The sequence below is a fragment of the Tachyglossus aculeatus genome, chromosome 18, assembly GCF_015852505.1.
Source record: "Tachyglossus aculeatus isolate mTacAcu1 chromosome 18, mTacAcu1.pri, whole genome shotgun sequence".
Taxonomy (NCBI): domain Eukaryota; kingdom Metazoa; phylum Chordata; class Mammalia; order Monotremata; family Tachyglossidae; genus Tachyglossus; species Tachyglossus aculeatus.
The window spans coordinates 11,458,206-11,478,907 of NC_052083.1; the positions used below are offsets into that span (position 1 = coordinate 11,458,206).

General features: G+C 44.3%; 1 protein-coding gene across 3 annotated transcripts in view; it reads left to right on the plus strand.

The window, feature by feature from the left end:
• The window catches only part of HECW1 (HECT, C2 and WW domain containing E3 ubiquitin protein ligase 1), a 189,723-nt gene that overhangs the window by 99,644 nt on the left and 69,377 nt on the right, over positions 1-20,702 (plus strand). For all 3 annotated transcript variants that reach the window (XM_038760176.1, XM_038760177.1, XM_038760178.1), the window contains 4 exons: positions 1,803-1,903; positions 4,880-6,292; positions 11,687-11,788; positions 17,803-17,953. In XM_038760176.1, the coding sequence (XP_038616104.1) occupies positions 1,803-1,903; positions 4,880-6,292; positions 11,687-11,788; positions 17,803-17,953 (1,767 nt within the window). The remainder of the gene's footprint in view (positions 1-1,802; positions 1,904-4,879; positions 6,293-11,686; positions 11,789-17,802; positions 17,954-20,702) is intronic.

Here is a 20,702-nt window from a genome sequence, read left to right on the forward strand (position 1 = left end):
GGGTTTAGCCCCATTAATTATGTTTGTGGAGCCACAACAGTCTAATTAAATGAACCGTTCTGTTTTCTCCTCAACTACGTCAGTTCATTTTATTATTATCGTATTTGTCAAGCGCGTATTATGCGTCAAGCACTACCTTAAGCGCTGGGGTAGACGCAAGTTAATCAGGTCAGACACGGTTTTGCAAGAAAGTTGAATGCTTTAGATGTAGCCTTTTTTCTGTAGAGATTGAAATTGAAATGTGCTTCACCTCGGAAAAACTTCTGTTGTTCGAGCCTATCCGGCATGTGTGATTTAATCATTTCTGACATTTCAATAGCAAGATGAATAGCCGGGTGGTTTTGTCTAACGTTCCTTCTCAGAAAACACCAATATTTATGAAAACTTCCATGTGAGAACAGACTCAACCCAGAATTTCCATTTGGTAAAACAGCAGTTGTTTAGCTGATATTCTACCTTAGATTACATTACTCACGTTAAAATGTGTGTCTGTGTGTGAATGTGCATGGGTAGAGCACAGGCCTGAGAGTCAGAAGGACCTGGATTCTAATCCCAGGTCTGCCACTTGTCTGCTGTGTGACCTTGGGCAAGTCACTTAACTTCTCTGTGTCTCGGTTTCCTCATCCGTAAAATGGAGATTAAAACTGTGAGTCGCATGCGGGCCCCTGCTCTTTCCATTAGACTAAACTGCTTCCCCAAGCATTCATCAAGTGTTCATCTGTGTCACCTACAGAATAATAATGATGGTATTTGTTAAGCGCTTACTATGTGTCAAACACTGTTCTAAGCACTGGGATAGATACAAGGTTATCAGGTTGTCCCACGTGGGGCTCACAGTCTTAATCTCCACTTTACAGACGAGGTAACCGAGGCACAGAGAAGTTAAGTGATTTGCTCAAAGTCACACAGCTGATATAGCAACCGTACTGTCTTGTGTCTACCCCAGCACTTAGAAGAGTGCCTGACACATATTAAATGCTTAACAAATAATATAATTATTATTATTATTAAAAAGGGGATTGTTCTGAGTGTCAGCTTCCATTACTAGGCCCTTGATGGTCATTGGACCCAGATGGCCCTTGGACCGTAGAGAGGCATTTTAGGTGGAGACAAGCTTGTGATGTTGAAGAGGCCAAGCTGTGAAATAGCACTAGCTGTCAGTAATCCTTCCCCTTTCACAATCTCATAAAATGGGTTTTGAGTCCAAAGCCAGCTCCACTTGGGGAATCTGGGTGGGCTTCCTGCCCTCCACTGATATTTTGGACATGAACTTCCTTACCATGATGCTAAGTGTCACCTGGAGTGTGCCAGAGACATACCGGTGCAGTGGAATAATGCAGGACACCCTCATAAAGGGAATCACGGTGTTTTATTTTTGTTTTTAATGGTATTTATTAAGCACTTACTGTGTGCCAAGCACTGTTCTAAGCACTGGGATAGATATAAGTTAATCAGGTTGGACACCGTCCCTGTCCTACATGGGGCTCGCAAACTAAGCAGGAGGAAGAACAGGTATTGAACCCCCATTTTACAGTTAACTGAGGCACAGAGAAGTGAAGTGACTTGCCCAAGGTCACACAGCAGACAAGTGGCAGAGCTGGGATTAGAGCCCAGGCCCTTGCTCTTTCCATTAGACCAGACTTCTTCCCCAAGCGTTCACCAAGCGTTCGTCTGGGTCACCTACAGAATAGCACGTTGGCACTTTGAGAGACATGAGCAATTGACAAAGAAAGAGAAGGAAAAGGAGAGGGGAAAGCAGGAAGTGTATTCGGGGGTCTGTGACAACGCTTGCTTTCTTACAGGGACAGGGTGGTGAGCTACACTCTTGGTCGGAGGCTTCCAACGGATCACGTCAGCGGCCAGCTCCAGTTCCGGTTCGAGATCACCTCCTCCATCCACCCAGGTATCGTCACCAACAGTTTCCTGCCCGTTGGGCTGGACACATTTACTAGAAGAATCCTGACTTCTAACCCACCCTATTTCACTTCATCATCATCATCATCATCAATCGTATTTATTGAGCGCTTACTATGTGCAGAGCACTGTACTAAGCGCTTGGGAAGTACAAATTGGCAACATATAGAGACAGGCCCTACCCAACGTGGGCTCACAGTCTAAAAGGGGGGAGACAGAGAACAAAACCAAATATACTAACAAAATAAAATAAATAGAATAGATATGTACAAGTAAAATAAATAAATAAATAAATAGAGTACTAAATATGTACAAACATAGGTTCTAAAACCAGCTGACTGCCTGGACTGCCAGTGATTTTTCTCCTCAGAGTCCACATGGATAATGCTCTCCTTAACCATAGAGCGCCCACCCTCATTCATTCATTCATTCATTCATTCATTCATATTTATTGAGCACTTACTGTGTGCAGAGCACTGTACTAAGCACTTGGGAAGTACAAGTTGGCAACATATAGAGACGGTCCCTACCCAACAATGGGCTCACAGTCTAGAAGGGGGAGACAGAGAACAAAACAAAACAGGTAGACAGGTGTCAAAACCATCAGAATGAACAGAATAAATAGAATTATAGTGTAATAGAATTATAAATATATATGTATATATATATATATATATATTTGTATATTATATAAATCACCTGCCATCCATTCTTATCCCCCATAGTTTGTGTTGACTGGCTGCAGCTACTAACGGCCACAATGGGGACTGCCTGGATTGGTGTAATAGAGCTGGATTCTAATCCCGCTTCTGCCACTTGCCGGCTGTGTGACCTTGGGCTAGTCAGGTCACTTCTCTGAGTCTCAGTTACTCCATCTGTAAAATGGGGTTAAGACTGTGAGCCCCTTGCGGGACAGGGACTATGTCCAACATGATTACCTTCTACCTACCCAGTACTTAGTAAGGTGTCTGACACATAGTAAGTGCTTTACAAATACCATTTTTTTAAAAAAGAGAATACAAAAAGGTCTCTCCAAAGTGCTGGAAGGCCCATAATACAGTGGAGAGGGAGGGATCCATGAAAATTGAATCCTCATGAGCCAAATCTGAGATCTACATCCTACTGCACAGAGACGACAGTCTCAGGTCCTTGAAGTTTCCAGTGCACTGATTTTTTTCCCAGAACTGGGGGCTCTCATCCCACATTTGAGAGCTTGGTGAAACACCCTCACCCGATTAGTGCAGATTCTCGACTTAAGACTTTTCCATGGTACAGTAGACTGTATGTCGGCCTCTTACAAAGAAAACCATCTCTCTAGGAGTGTGGTTTTCAGGTGGGCTGGAGAAAGATCATTTTTTAAATAAACTTAAATGGTATTTGTTAAGCACTGCTTTAAGTGGTGGAGTAGATACAGAATCTATGTCCCACATGGGGCTCACAATCTTAATCCCCATTTTACAGATGAGGTTACTGAGGTCCAGAGAAGTTAAGTGACTTACCTGAGGTCATGCAGTCGACAAGTGGCAGAACCGGCATTAGAACCCAGAGCCTCCAGGCCCCTGCTCTATCCATGAGGCCAAGCTGCTTCTCCCCGGGGCTGCAGCAGGCCTGGTTTTGCAGAACCGGAGTTACGAGAGGATCCTCTAGGATTAGCAACTGGCAGGGCTCCAACTAGACATTTGGAGGAGGGGAGCAGTTTGCATGTTGTCCTTTGAAGAGTGCGTTTGTTTTCCCATTTGATCAAGGCCTGGTTCTGGCCAGTTTCCAGCCTCCATTTGTGGAGACAGGAGTTCTGATCAGAGTCATTTTAAACCATTTCTTTGGCCTCTGAGTTATTCTGCGGCTTTGTTAGGACCGTGCCAAGATCTGTGACAAAAATGTTCAGCCCTACAAACACTGTCTCTTGGGAATCACCCAGAGAAGCTCTGGGATAGGGCAGGCTGTTGGGAGAGATGGTGTGGTAAAGAACAAGCGAGTCCCAAGGACATCCAAAAATCTGTTTGCTACAATTTCCCCAAGTCCCCAGGACTGCATCGCTATAGCATGGCCTAGTGGAAGGATCGCCAGACCGAGAGTCAGGAGACCTGTGGTCTAAATCCAGCTCTGCCACTTGCCTGCTCTATGTGACCTAGGGCGAGTCACTTCAGTTCTCTGTGCCTCAGTTTCTTCATCTGTAAAATGGAGATTAAATTCCCATTGTCCCTTCCCCTTAGACCGTGAACCCCGTGTGGGACAGAGACTGAGTAAATTGGATCATATGTAATAAAAATAATAATTCTGGTATTTAAGCACTTACTATGTGCCAAGCACTGTTCTAAGAGGGAGATGCAAGGTCATCATGTCGTCCCATGTGGGGCTCATAGTCTTCATTTCCATGTTACAGATGAGGGAATTGAGGCCCAGAGAAGTTAAGTGACTTGCCCAAGGTCACACTGCAGACAAGTGGCAGAGCCGGGATTTGAACCCATGACCTCTGACTCCAAAGCCCGGGCTCTTTCCACTGAGCCACGCTGCTTCTCCAGCCAGTGCTTAGCACGGTGCTTGGTGCACTTACCAAATATACAATCGCTCTTATGATTAATTATTTAAAGGTATTAAGCTTCCAAAGCTGTAGCAAGCCCTTCAATTCTTTCCTCCATGAGTCAATCAATCAATCAATCATATTTATTGAGTGCTTACTATGTGCAGAACACTGTACTAAGCGCTTGGGAAGTACAAATTGGCAACATATAGAGACAGTCCCTACCCAACATTGGGCTTACAGTCTAAAAGGGGGAGACAGAGAACAAAACCAAACATACTAACAAAATAAAATAAATAGAATAGATATGTACAATAAATAGAATAGATATGTACCATGGCCAAGGTCCTGATGGTCAGCTAAACAGCACTAGTACTATTTGAAAGCCCCTTTTGACAGAATGATGATCTCTGAGGGCCTCACATTTTTTCCTTTCACCCGCAGATGACGAGGAGGTCTCTCTGAGCGCGGATCCCGAGTCTGCCGAAAACCAGGAGAGCCCCGCCAACAACCCAGCAGAGGAAGGCCTCGCAGAGCTGCCAAGCCAGGGGACGGAGGGCCCAGAGGGCCCAGAGCTGGAGCCACAGGATGGTGGTGGTCCCACGAGTGGCTATGGGGAAGACAGCCCCGAGGCTGTCAGTCCAGCCGGGGAAAAGTTGAACGAGGAGGAGGCCGCAGAGGGTGCCGAAGCCACCGAGGAGCCAGTTGATGCTGTTGAGCCCACAGAACCGAGCCCGGCCGAAGATTTGCCTTGCCTCACTGCTGAAGAGATCGCCGAGGGGCTGGATCTGCTCCCCGGCACTCCCCCACCACCGCTTCCAGAAGACGAGGGCTGGAAGGACGAGGAGAACCGTGCTGGGGAGGCCGATGGAGATCCCCTTGCCGGCCTGGAGGAGCCAGTGGGAGCTGAGGCAGAGGTGGAGAAAGAGGTTGACGTGAGCAAGGTTCTAGACAAAGACCAGGATGAGGAGGAAGAAGAATCGGCCTCCCCGCAAGAGGATGGGCCCCTGGCACTGAGAGCCTCGGCCAGGAAGAAAAGCAGGCCATGCTCCCTGCCCGTGTCCGAGTTGGAGACGGTGATTGCGTCGGCCTGCGGCGAACCAGAAACACCCCGCACCCACTACATCCGCATCCACAACCTGCTGCACAGCATGCCCTCGGCCCAGGGAGGTGGTGACGGCGGAGAAGCCCAGGGACCGGAGGAGGAGGACGAGGACGAGGAGGGGCCGGGGGAGGAAGAGTCAACGGTCAAGGAGTCCTCCGAAAAGGACGTGGTGAGCGAGGCCGAGACCGTGGCAGCAGATGCCCCTCACCCAGAAGACGGCGGAGAGAGCGGGGACCCCGAGGTATCCAGCCAGGGGCCGGTGCCCACCAGTGCCTCGGCCGAGCACTTGGCCAGTGTGAACGGTGGCCCGCTTCTCGACGGCGAGCCCCGTCCCAGTACGGGGAGCGAGAGCGACTCGAGCCCCCGGCAGGACTGCGAAGGCTGCGACACATCCTGCTACAGCCCGTCTTGCTACAGCACTTCGTGTTACAGCACTTCGTGTTACAGCACCTCCTGCTACAGCCCGTCCTGCTATGACAGCAACAACCGCTTCTCCAGCCACACGCGCTTCTCCTCGGTGGACAGTGCCAAGATCTCGGAAAGCACCGTCTTCTCCTCTCAGGACGAGGAGGAGGAGGAGAACAGCGCGTTCGAGTCGGTGCCGGACTCGGTGCAGAGCCCGGAGCTGGACCGAGAGATGGTCGACGGCTCCGGCCCATGGCCGGACGAGCTGGTTCTCCCCAACGGGAATGTTCCAAGGATGGCCGATGGTCCGGAGTCCCCAATCGCCGGTCCCAGTAATCGGAGAGAAGGTTAGACCTTGAGCGGTGCCGGGTTGTCCAAAGACCCACCGGGCCATCTAGAACAGTGATGATGGGGGAAAAAAATCCCAGCCCTGACAATTACCTGGCCGGGCAGGGGTGGGGAGATGGAACAGGATGGAGAGTGAGAAAGATTGGGTGTATATTTATCTAGAACTGTCTGGAATGCTTATGTCAACCATAGCTCCCACCAAGTTTCAGGGGAGAAGTGCTTGTTCTCTATGGCTCCATATGTGTGCGCACATACATAACATTAGTTGTTTTTTCTTTATGACGTTCATTAAGCCCTTACTATGTGCAAAGCACTGTTCTAAGTAGTTGAATGCTTGGGTCAGATTCACTGCTGGGCAGTTGTTTCAAATGCTTTTTGAAATGGTTGGCCCAGAGATAAGGAAAGGGATGGTAATTGGAAAATTCACACCAAGCAACATGGATAATCTTCAGTGGATGTCACCACTCTCACCAGAGTCTAGACAGTTTCCTTTCTGAGCGTGTGTCAATACCATATCAATGCCCCAAAACAACCCATCACAAAAAGTGTGTCTTTACAATATGTCTGCACGTAGGGGTGTATGCATACAGAGCTGGAGAGAGTGGAGAGCTTGTGTTGACTCTCATTCTCTCAGAAGTATCCATATTTTGAGCAAAAGTGGTTTAGCATTTAAGAAGACACAATAAGCTAAGTTCTTTCTTTCCCAGAAGTTATCTCTCTTTCACAGTTTCGTGAGGACTGACAGTGGTTTCTATTAACAATAGGTTTAGGATTTATCTTCCTCAATTCTTTTAAACTCATAGGTGTGAAGCAGAGAAGCAGTTCCTATGCCTAGAGGTTAGTGTTCAAATGTATTTCCTTAGCCCTGGGTCTTTTTCAATTAGATTTCTTTCCATTTTGAGAGAATGAAGTCATTCATTCAGTAGTATTTGTTGACTGTGTACGATGTGCAAAGTTCTATACTAGACTGTAAGCTCCTTGAGGGCTTGGATCAGGTCTACCCACTATTATCTCGTACTCTCCCAAGAAATTGGTACAGTGCTCTGCACACAGTTAGTGCTCCATAAATACCACTGATTGATCTTAAGCACTAGGAAAAAAAATATTTGGAGAGAATTAAACATGGAACTTGGCCCCCAAGGGGTTTACAATCCAAGTATAAGGGCGTGTGAAGATGTTGTTGACAGAAGAGTCAAGAGAGAGGAAAGAAAAATACGAAAATGATACAAGATGAGGACAAGCAATAATGTTGAGTGGTTGATCTGAACTCTGAAAGCATTCTGGGTATTGTTTTGGCACGTGTGACTTCTAATTTCTCTGGAGATGTGCCTCTCACACTGTGGCAATGGAAGCAGAGACCACCTTCGTATGTCCTCTAAAGCAGTTTCATGGAATTTTGATTTTCTCACCACTGAAGAAGCAGTGTTTACATATGGCAGCGCCTCAGGCATCCTTTTGGGGAAGCCATTTCTCACCCCACATGGAGATGAAGACTTAGAAAGGTGACCCTAAAGACTATAACTAAAAATAACCTGAATCAAACAGAAGCCCGCAACTACGGAGCTTTATTCTTGCAATGCAATATTATGCCGAAGATATATTACCAAAAAAATAATCATCACATCTTGGAGCATCAGGAAGCTACATAATGAGACGAGACTGTCTAAAAAGAAGGATGGAGCCTGTTGCGCTTCATCTGGCTGGATACTGAGTTGCCGTGGCAACACTAAGTGAAAACTGACTTTCTGATGAAGGCTTGCTCCTGGAGCCAGGAGCAAGATATGCCTTTCTTTTAGAGAGGCAGTCTTCCTTCCAAGCCCTAGCTAACACAGTATTGGATTCACAAGCAGACAATCACCTGTCTCAGCTCTTCTAAACCTGCTCAGAGACGTGATCAAATAACAGTCCTCTCCTTGCCCCTGAAACAAAAGCACTTTGCCAGCATCATTGGTTTCCAAGAGCCACACAGTATTCAATCAATCGTATTTATTGAGCACTTACTGTGTGCAGAGCACTGTACTAAGCACTTGGGAGAGTACAATACAACAGAATTAACAGAAACGCTCTCTACCCATAACGAGTTAACAAACTAGAGAACTGTAATGACTAATAGTAATGACTGGAATAGTAGTGAGTAGCGACAAAGAAAAAGAGTGCTCCTACGAATGCTGTCATCGCTGGTAATGATGGTGTCACAGAAACCCATACTCTCCAAGGCAGGAATTACCTGCTGCCACTGTTGCCTTATCACTGGCTGCTCAAAGTTGGCACCGCTGCCAATCCTCACAGCCAACCTTCCGTCCATAGCCGAAGGCGGTATCCTCAGGGATCCAGGGGCAGTGGTGAAGCAGCAGCTGCTGTGTTGGCTGCTGATTCTCTTTTTACCTGCTCTTCCTGCCACTGCTGCTCTATCTAGGCCTGTTCCCCTGCCTCCACGAGAACATAAAACAGGTTTAGGGGCAGCCCTGCCTTCTGTCTTCCAGGTGGCAGGGGCACAATTTACGACAGTCCCGCCTAATGCACAATCTTGGATCATTTTGGCCAAATGTAAGAGAGGATCCCTTCAAGGAGGACTGGGTTCAAAATGAAGATGTGAAGATGAAAAGTAGCTTTCCTTCAAAACGTCTACATAAATGCTCTGGCACGGATTGATACAAACAAAAACTAAAGGCCTTCAATTTTTTCCTTGCCTCTGGACTATTCCGAGCTCCAAAGCTCCCCCTCTAAAAATTGCTTAAACTTTCCCTTGGAATCGAGACCCTGCTCAATCAGCCATGAATCACGTGCTCAAAAAAGTTCAGGTTCTGACATGATCACACCTATTCATGAAACAGTGTCATAAGTTTTTGTTACTTTACTAGGATCTCTCACACTTAAGCTATTTGGGATAGATGGTGCTGTACTGGGTTTTTGTCTAAGAAGATATCTCTAAATATATTAATTTAGTTTTTGCTAAATGTGGTCTATGTGCCTGTCGCATGTGTCTGGCTACTTATACTCATTCAAAAATACCAAAAGGAACCTCTCCCTTGGGCTGTATACCAAATTAACACTTAACTGATTCCTATTTGTTTTAACGTTTCATCTTGTTAATCAAACCAACCCCTTGATTTCATCTGCACTATTTTATTCCAAGACAAAGAGAACTATCTTTTTGCATCTAAATAATTTCAAATAATTCTTAAATTCAGCCCATCCTGTATACTATGTAAGTAGGCTTCCTTTTGACATTTTTCCAAATTGGATAACCAAAATGAACTGAATCCGCATAATTGAAGAATCTTCTCTCCCCCTCATCCCTCACAGCCAGACTCGGACCTGAAAGTTTTTCTGTGGAAATAACCAAGTCAAAATTCCTTCCTTAAAATTATTCTAGGAGTAGTGGTCCTCTGGTTTTGCCACTGGGACAAAGGGGTTGTGTACATAGCCGTGTCTTAGTAACAGACCATAATTACTTGCTCCTCCTGTATGTTCCCATCCACCTAGCTAAAGCACTACATTTTCATCATATCATTTCATCGGCTTGGATTTCACTAGCAGGTGAGATCAACTCCATAAACCCCAAGCAAAAGACAGTATCGTATTCTGATTGGCTTGGAATAATGAAGTTGATTGGTGGGATTAATTACAATGAGATTAATTTTTTAAAATTAAAAAAAATCTAACAGTGGTGACACAATAACTATAGAATTTTTATTTTATTTTTTACAACACATTTTACAAACACCAACATGGTTTAAAATCAAAACGTAGCTGAATGCTGTATTTACACTTTATTCTGGACACTGATAATTGTGAACTCTGACCTATTCATTCAATTAGGTCTTTACTCCCTGTCTGTCTGTTTTTCATTTATTTTGAAGATTTTGCTGATTGGTTTCTGGCTTTTAGAGGGAGGAAATGGATAGTCTTACTTCTTTAGATTGACTTTTGGTTCTTTTCATTCAGGGTGTGTATTTTCCCAGTTGAGAGAAGCAATGCAAGCATACATACAACTTTATAGCTTCTTAAAAGAACTGAGGTTATCCCAATTCACATCCTTTCTGAAACAAGTGGTTGTTCAATAGATTCTGAATTCAGGAAGCCATGAAGGTTGAAAGATCTTATTTCATGCATCCCAGTGTGACTCCTTTTCCGTGCCCTTCTTACATAACGTGTGTTTCCAATATGCATTTTGGATAGCACCCTGTTAGGGGGTAAGGGATTATCCTTCCGACAATGCATGGGATGTGCTGTTGCCAGAGACCTTTCTACTCAGACCTGTGGCTCTGGTCGCAATAAGAGCTATTATTAACATGGATCTCTTCAAACTGAAGGAGAACGGAAAGTTCTCTACCTACATAGAGGTCCCAGAAAACACCCTACCCACTTGATCCTTACCCAAGGAGAGAATTGATAGGATCCAGACTGTCCAGCAGGCAATGGGGGAGAACTATGTAATGCCACCTGTGCCTCTTTTCCTTCTCTTCCAGAAATTGCCACAGGACATTAGGCATCTCCTTAGTTTGTATGGTCACTGGCGGTTAATACCACTTGTGTGCCTAGATATCATATGCCAATAATCCGCATAATCACTGAACTCTGCACAAAACCTAAGTACTTTGTCAGGTCACTAGGAATTCCAGAATCGCATTATTGAATAGCAAGTTTGGTTTGAAAATTCTCCATGTCTGTGTCTCTCCCTCCTCATTTCCAACTGCTGTGCCTCAAGGTCTCCTCCTGTGTCCTGTCTTCTTTCTTTTGTCAACCTCCTTTGTCTCCTGAAGCACCTGATTCGCTTATTGCCAGTTTTAAAGCAATCCAGGGGCCAGGTACTATCTCCCATGGTGACACTTTTAGCATATCCGCAATGTCCCACACAGCATAGATTTCACATTCTTAGCACCCTGGCCGCCGACTCCGTCTTGGATTGACTCCATCTGAGGCTTTCGTGACCAAAAGCAAGTCTGTGAAAGAAGCTACTGGGGACTCTGTTGGATCCAATCCAAAACAGGAGCTCTGATTAAGCCCGGGCCAAACCAGCTCTTATTAGGTCTCATAAATGCCACTATAACAGGCCAATACCTCCTACCCCAGATCATATTGTCTTAAGTCCCTTTCCCTCCAGGAAGGGAAATACCCCCGAAATCTGTCAGCTTGGGTTTGCACACCATCTGGTCCCAGGCTTCTGTAGTCTGAGAGCAGATCTTTGGCTTGACCCTCTTGCTAATTCTCAGCTCCGCAAATGATTATCAAAGCAGCACTCTGACAGGCAATGAAAGAAATGGCCTTTCAGCCAGTCGGCTGATCCTTCTTTGTTTGTTCCTGGTAGTGTTTTGTTTGACAGTCACGTGTTTGAACGACCTTGCTGGAGCATTGAATGAATCTGAATGTGTTGACTATCTTGTCCGTAGGTGATTGTCCTTTACTACATAATTCTCAGCCAGTCAGCCAGCTTCCTTCCTTGAGGCCTGACCATCACCATTATCCAACTATCGATGAGCCTCTTCCGCCAAGTAAGCGCTAGTTTCTGAAACGTATTTCTTTCACTCTTCCTATGAAGCAACATCAGGTCGGTATTTACTGCTAAACAAGCACCTCTCTTCTCCAGCTCTCTCCCAAACACTGTTCACAAGACCAACATAATGTGTTCCTGTAAATCATCTTTATTTCCCAGGAGGATTTTTAGTGGGTGATGCCAGAGGAATCATTTCTCGTTCTCCCGGCCGAGTGTAAAGGGAAGATAGCAATCTCTACATCACCAAGATGTTGGGAGACTTGATTCAGTGCTTACAAATTCTTTCATGATCCTCCAGAGAAAGGGGTCATGAAGCCCAAATTTTACTATTGTGTCTATCCTTCAGGACAAAATTAGTCTGTCGCCGTGTGGCGGATGCACAGTGCCCCAAGCCTGGCCCTGCTCATGCCCATCCATCGCGGGGACGGAGGAGGAATTGAGAGATGCTACAGTCTCGGAGTCTGGGCTTAAGTAGGATATTGGGGTGACCAGAAAGGCTAAGCTTCTTTTTGGAGGCTGGCAGTCTCCTTGTCCCAGAGGAAGCTATCAGGGTGGGGACTCCTGCAACCCAAAAGCAGGTCTGCCTATTGACTGTATGCCACCTCCATCCCAACACAAACTGCCGTATCCCTTCCACAGGCTTCTCCTGCCTCCATTTCCGAGCCTCCTCTGTCCCCTGAATGGCTCTGAGTAGTTCTTTTGATCAATGAAATTTTGTAGCAGGAGGCTTCCAGGCCCAGGCCAGAGTGAGGGATTTGTAGACACGGCCTGGGACACTCTGGGGATGAGGGAAGGGTAGAGAGGGGAAATAGTCTAGAGTCAAAGGCAGCACCAACCTGTAAGCCAGAGGTGGCCTCCAATCACTGGCAGATCCAAGAACCTGGACCAAGGTAGAGATGCTCAGGACCTTATATCTACCATCATTCACCCTGATGAGACTCTGGGAGACCAGGTTGAAACCCCACCCCAGGTGGATCTGGCTCGTCTCATGTCTTGCCAGACTCGCATTTACCAGAATGTCACTGGAAATGGCAATCGACATCCCTAATTCAGAAGTACAATCAGAAACAGACTTTCAACAGGACTGCCTGTGAAAAAGTATACCTTTTTACCCTAGTAACTGTTGCTCCTAGGTTAGGAACTCTATTATTGTAATATAGAAGAGGGTCAACACACCAGGTGTAATCATATTTGCTTCCTTCAGACAAGTTTGTGTGTGGCAAGATGGAAAATTATTTTTCAGGAAACTAGTGACTTGCCAGGCCGTGAAATCTAATGAAAAGTTACAGTCTTTCCAGGACATAAGAAATGACTAAAGGAATCAGAGGTTCCTACTCTATCTTTAGTGTGGAATATGTTGTATTCCGTAGAAGAAAACCACCTACCTTTCAACTAATTCCTTCTAAATAGTATCCTATGGTGTGGTGAATTTTAGTTATCTTGCAGGGTATACTTTTTTGCCTTTGAAACAACAAACCTCTATTTTCCTTCTAGTTTCTGATATATGTAGGGAGAAATACAATTTAAAATATACTCTAGCCTGAAAAGAACGTAGGAGAGTTTGGTTTCAAGTCAAAGCTGAGAAGAATATTTATCAGTTGTCCCTGATTCAGAATCCATCACTTACCTATGGAAAAGAGCCCAAATGTCAGACCTCCTGCCTGAAGGCCGGTTTTCTACGGACCAGCAGGTGGTCTCCTTAAAGCAAGATTTCCCGCTCAGAAATGCTAGTACAGTGTATAACACCAATTACTGTGGGCTGTAGTTAGGAAAGCACATTTAAGAGAGAGGTTAGAAGAATATATGAGTTTTCAGATTGCAGAAGTTTTAGCTGCCTGGTACCCAGGTAACTCTCACGCACAAATGCGCACAAACGTGCCACATGAATACCCCTATGATATGATAAAACTTGGCAAAGCCAGACCCATGAAATTAGTTGCACATGCTCCGGCATAACCAAATGACAATGATGATGATGGCATTTATTAAGCGCTTACCATGTGCAAAGCACTGTTCTGGGTGGGCACCGGGGAGGTTACAAGGTGATCAGGTTGTCCCACGGGGGGGCTCACAATCTTAATCCCCATTTTAATAATAATAATAATAATGACGGCATTTGCTAAGCACTTACTATGTGCAAAGCACTGTTCTAAGTGCTGGGGGAATACAAGGTAATCAGGTTGTCCCACGTGGGGCTCACAATCTTAATCCCCATTTTACAGATGAAGGAACTGAGGCTCAGAGAAGTTAAGTGACTTGCCCAAGGTCACACAGCTGACATGTGGTGGAGCTGGAATTCGAACCCATGACCTTTGGCTCCAAAGCCCGGGCTCTTTCCACTGAGCTGCACTGCTTCTCTATGCCCCCTAAGTTTTTGAATGTTCAATGAGATTGGATGTTAACTGTTTTACAGAAGTTACTGTCATTAAATGAACAGAGCCTTTTCTCGACGGCGTGAGAAGCAGCGTGGCTCAGTGGAAAGAGCACGGGCTTGGGAGCCAGAGGTCATGGGTTCTAATTCCGGCTCGACCACATGTCTGCTGTGTGACCTTGGGCAAGTCACTTAACTCCACCTGTATATATGTATCAACTGTATATATGTATATATGGTTGTACATATTTATTACTCTGTTTATTTATTTATTTATTTATTTTACTTGTACATTTCTATCCTACTTATTTTATTTGTTGGTATGTTTGGTTCTGTTCTCTGTCTCCCCCTTTTAGACTGTGAGCCCACTATCGGGTAGGGACTGTCTCTATGTGATGCCAATTTGTACTTCCCAAGCGCTTAGTACAGTGCTCTGCACATAGTAAGCGCTCAATAAATACGATTGATTGATTGATTGATTCTCTGACCCTCAGTTACCTCATCTGTAAAATGGGGGTTAAGACTGTGAGCCTCACGTGGGACAACCTGATGACCTTTTATCCCCCCCCCCCAGTGCTTAGAACAGTGCTTCACACATAGTAAGCACTTAACAAATGCCATCATTTTTAAACAGGTCAAGGTTTCAATTTTCAACTCCTGGCACTATGTATTCCAATAAAAAAAACTTTGGCCTGACAGCAGGATGAGGGGCATTAAACCATCCCAAACACTGAATGGCTTGTTTCATGGTCCTCAACTTATTTTTGAATACATACACTCAGTACTGTGTTTTGTTGAAGTCAGAATATAATAGAAGTGAAAATTCAGGGTTCAAGCCTTGAAATTCAAGACAATAATTAAGTAAGTGCTAGTTCTTTCCATGCTAGTCCTTTAAAACATGAGGAAAATTTTGCAATTTGGTTTAGATATGTGTCTCTGGATTCCCCTTTAATTTCTGTGTATTGATTGGGTGTGTGACTTCCACACATGTCAAGAGAACAGGACTTTCCAGCTCAAAGGGAAGGTGATATATCCCATTTTCTTTTCTTGCAAGACTCAGTTTCAATGGCCCAGTGTTGAATGACAATGTGGTTGCATCTCTAGACCCCATGAAAAAGCAACATTAACCTGAAACAATTTTTGAATTATTTTTCTTGATCTCTTGCCATTTTTGATTTATAAAGTTAACAAATAGAAAAACAATTTGCAATCAAACCTACTAATATGAATTCATGACCTCACACCAGCTGTTTCTATCACATTTTGACTAATAAAAGATCTTCCTTCCTTGAATACCAGGCAGGATCAACACTTAGGACCCTCTTGTCCTCTTACCTGGAAGAGCTATTCTTACCCAATTTTCGAGTTTTCCGGGGTCAAAATTGTAATTTGTACAGAATCACTTCTTCTTAAGTGATTTCCTGCCTATTTCAGTGTATCTCTTTGGGCAAGAATGATCAAAGGCTTATTCTCAGCCTCTGTTACGGTCCCTCATTATTTTACTAATGCATTCTACCTCTCCTAGCTTATCCATCCAAAAGCAGCGGGTAATCATTCCAAATCTCTTGATGGTTAAAATCCGTGTCACAGAGCCCAACAAATACACTATAGAACTAGATGCCTTTAGTAATTTGGGGTTTGGGCCTAAGCTTTTTAAGAAATTGTTTTAGATGTGAAAATTAAAAAACAACAACCCTCAAGAACATATCTGTATACAGGTCAAATCCATATAAAATGATAGATTTCAGGACTTTATACCAAATGTCACATAAAATATGAACACCAAGCATATTAAATATTATAAATAATTTCAGAGTTGCTATGTCATCACCCAATTTATCACTTTTAGTAGTATTTAAATATCTGTTCAGCCTTCAAAAAGTTATTCTGGCTTTTCTCATTATAAGGCTGATGGTGGTCTGTCCCCTTTGCCTGATCTTTGCTTTCTCCTCCCTCAGGTGCAATCCCGTACACAGTAAAACACAATCTCCCAGTGCTTTTAACTTTCAAAGCATTTCTAACACTGACATCCTGGAAGCTTACAGCAGGTTCCTTCCCATCTGGCTTTGCCTATGTCTGGTTGGCAAATAGAACCAAGTAGAACTGTTGTTTTAATCTCTGTTACTTTAATTACTCCGGGCAATACAGCTTGCACATTTCGAAAAAGCTTTCCATTTCTTATGTTTCCCCCAAGCGCAACATGGAATTTAGCATTCATGCATCCATCTATATTCCACTGAAATGGTCTAATCTGTTCATGTAGCCTCCCTCTACTGGCTGAGAAGTATTTCCTCATTAAAATAACAGTGCTAGTAACATATGAGAGGCTTTAAGTGACTGGTTTGTCCCCCAAAGTCTCTTAGGAAACAGTGTGGTTGAGTTGGAATTCATATGGTGAGTCTGGAGCTCATAGAAATCCTCAGAACCAAATCTTTTTATTGGTTCATCCAAAGATACCCCCTCCGATTAGGTTGCCAGTCGCTCTCTCCAAGCTGAAATGCCTGAATCAGGCATTTAAAATTGTGTGTTCTAAGATTAGGAGTGCTTTAATCATTCATATCTCTAAGCGGCTGCACCCTCTGCTTGGTATAACCAAGAAAATAACCTCCAGTATGCTCATACTTCAGCTCTGACCCAGGAACCAACTTCTAGAGGGTTTGGGCCTGGCCAGTCTTCTTGCCCAGCCAATTTGGAAGTTGTCAACCCAGCCTGCTACCAAGATAGGCAGATGGGATGTGAATGCATAACATGAAAACTATTTAGCTTTATTCAAACTCCTCTGCCAGTGGTCACAAGCTTAATCCAGGTCCCACTCAACAGTTATGGGTTATTAGGTATATCTTTCCGTCTCAGTTTTATTTACTGCGCACCCACTGTGTTCAGAGCATTGCATTTGGCAAAATGTTCCAACAGTTTTCCTATAAAAGACCCAAGCACAAATTTAAGAAATATGTCTAGGGGACACCCTGAATTCAAAAATAACTTCCCAAGACTATCGTCTTATAGAATTGTGAATGGATTCCTTACAGCAAACCCAGGAAGGAAACTAGAGTTGAACTTCCCTGCCCAGCTGGGAATCCTGTGACAGATGAAAACCAAAACATGAAACTTTATGAGAATCTGTGAGGTGCTCTAGATCAAATTTGTTGGGCTATATGGGGAGGCGGGCTCTGCCCACTCGAATAGTCTTCTGTGGTCGGGAATGGTGTCTAATAATAATAATAATTGTGGTATCTGTTAGACACTCACTATGAGTTAGGCACTGTACTAAGCACAGGGGAGAATACAAGCAAATCTACCAATGATACCGGACATTCCCAAGTATTTAGTACAAGGCTCCATACACGCTAAGCACACAGTAAACACCATTGATTGATTGATTGATTGATTGAAGTCAGGTTTGTCCTCTCCTCCTTAACAGGAATCGATCGATCAATCCTTTTAGAACCCAGCTTGAGTCTCTACAGCTTTCCCTGGTAGGGAATGCCATGCACCGATGAGTCACACAATGAAACTGCAGGGGCACGTGTGCGGGCGTGGATAGAGAGTTGTGTTCAGACACGTAGGTGTGGCATATGTGTCACAGGTGAAATCCTTTTTCTCTGATTTCTTGCCAATTTCCTTTCTTTATTCCAAACCAGACTGGGAGGCTCGAATAGACAGTCACGGGAGAGTGTTTTACGTGGACCACGTGAACCGAACGACGACGTGGCAGCGGCCTACTGTGGCCGCCACTCCGGACGGGATCCGTAGATCTGGCTCCGTACAACAGATGGAGCAGCTGAACCGCCGGTCAGTAACGCCAAGCGCAGTGACCCTGTCCTAGTCCCTTGTTTTCTAGTGAGCCGTTCAGCCACGGCAGAAAATAGGCTAGAGGAGAGGTCCATCCGTCCTTCGAAAGACATGTGAATCCCGATTTTAAGTTCAACCTCCAAATGTGTTTTGTTTATGGGCCAAGATTAGAGAAGCAGTGTGGCTCGGTGGAAAGAGCACGGGCTTGGGAGTCAGAGGCCATGGGTTCTAATCCCGGCTCCCCCATAAGTCTGCTGTGTGATCTTGGGCAAGTCCCTTCTCTGAGCCTCTGTTCCCTCATCTGTAAAATGAGGATTAAGACTGTGAGCCCCACGTGGGACAACCTGATCACCTTGTATCCCCCCCCAGAGCTTAGAACAGTGCTTTGCACATAGTAAGCACTTAACAAATGCCATTATTATTATTATTATTATTATTATTATTATTATTATTATTATTATTATTGTTATTATTAAGCACAGCCCTGGGAGTCAGAAGGTCAATGGTTCTAATTCTGGCCCCACCACTAGTCTGCCGTATGGCCTTACGTAAGTCACTTCACTCCCCTGTGCTTCAGTTACCTCATTCGTAAAATGCGGATTGAGACTATGAGCCCCACACGGGGCATGGACTGTGTCCAACCCAATTTGCTTGTATCCACCCCAGCGCTCAGTACAGTGCCTGACACGTAGTAAATGCTTAACAAATACTACAATTGTTTTTATTATTTATTATTATTCAGTAGAAAGTAGGGCTACCTCAAGGAAGGAGAGAAGACAGATTTTGTCATTTGTCACTGCTTGTTTCTCGTCCTTCGGACCTTTGATGTATGGGCCTCAGACAGAGGACACGATTTTCAACTCTGGGTTCCACTGTCCAAAACCAAATATGTACTGAGTGACAAGAGACTGGCTGTTTCCCTTTATTGCAGCTATTTTATGCAAAGTCTAAGCACGTTCTACATCTGTGATTACCTGAGAGATACTTGAAACTAAATAAATCAAAGTCCATGTTTTACTGGGAATTTCTCCAAGGAAAGCTAGGAGGCTCCAGGAATTGCAGTTCATCAGTCCCCTGTCATTGCTCTCTAGGATGTGCCCATAGCCAGAGTTGCCATAATAATTATTATTAATTATCGTACTTGTTAAGTGTTTACTGTGTGCTAAGCTCTGTTCTAAAATCTGAGATACATGCAACTTAATCAGGTTGGACATAGTCCCTGTAGGAGGGGGCAGGATTTAATCCCCATCTTACGGATGAAGTAACTGAGGCACAGAAAAGTTAAGTGATTTGCCCAAGATCATACAGCAGACACATGGCAGAGCTAGGATTAGAACCCAGATCTTTACACTCCCAGGCCCATGCTCCTTCCACTAGGCCATGCTGCTTCTCCCATCAGAATGAAATGAAAGAAAGGCTTCCTTGACTATCTGTGGAAGTCAAGGAGCTGTACCTCCCTCTTGATTAACCCACCTCTGTCCTCTGGCCCATCCCTCTAGCTGTTCTGCTGGCTTGGAATTCCCTCCCTCTCTAAATCTGACAGACCACAGCTCTCCCCAAATTCTAAGCCTTCCTAAAATCCCATCTCCTCCAATTAGTCTTCCCCAATGAATTTCTCAGCCCCCTAACCCATACAGTCCCATCAGCCGACTCTAGCACTTATTAATTTACACACAACCCTTATATATATATATATATAACATATAACAACGCTTATATATATATATATATATATCTGTTTATTCAATTATATTTCTGACCACTCAAATATGTTTACGTTTGTTTCCCTCAGTAAAGTGTAAGCTCCTTGTGAGCAAGTAGCAGATCACTTCTTATTCCGTATTTCCCAAATTCCTAATGTGTTACACTGCAGCAAGTGAGCATTCACTGTCATTTATTTACTTCATTTTGCTACATGGGTATATGGACACTTCTATCTGTAAGAGGAAATTTCTCCCATCCCCATTATAAATCTTACAACCAGTGTATCCCATGTACCCACATAGGAGTGTGACTTTGCTCTCTTTAATTAAACAGAAGATTTAGGTTCCAGAGTTGCAGAGGTAAAATCTCTATGGGCTCAACCTCTCAATCCCTAGACTCCTAGGGGCAAAGGTTTTCAGCCCAAACTCTAGCTCTCTCTAAATAGCAACTACTGTGGTGTCACCCTTAATACTTTCATTCATTCATTCAATCGTATTTATTGAGAGCTTACTGTGTGCAGAGCACTGTACTAAGTGCTTGGGAAGTACAAGTTGGCAACATATAGAGACAGTCCCTACCAAACAGCGGGCTCACAGTCTAGAAGAGTCTAGCGGGCTCACAGTCTACTTCTCCATAGTTAAATGTTGAGGGCTTTGGCCACAGTAGTAAATAAATAGTAAATAAACAGTATTTATTGAGAGCTTACTATGTGCCAAGTGCTGTGCTAAACCCTGGGGTAGATCCATTGCCATCAAAACACTCACAGTTCCTGGGAATCACAATCTAAATGGGAGGGAGAATATACAATCAACATTTTGCAGATGAAGAAACTGAGGTACAGAGAAGTGAAGTGTCTTGCCAAAGGTAACGCAACAGGGAAGTGGCAGAGCTGGGTTTAGATTCCACTTCAGGTTTCTTTCCACTATGCCACGCTGCTTCCTCCTTCTGGTTATCCTGTTGGTTTTGTCCTGGATTTTTCAAAAACATTTACTCCTCCTTGAGTAGACTGGCAGGAAATCCAAGGTTTTTTGTTCATTTTCTTTTC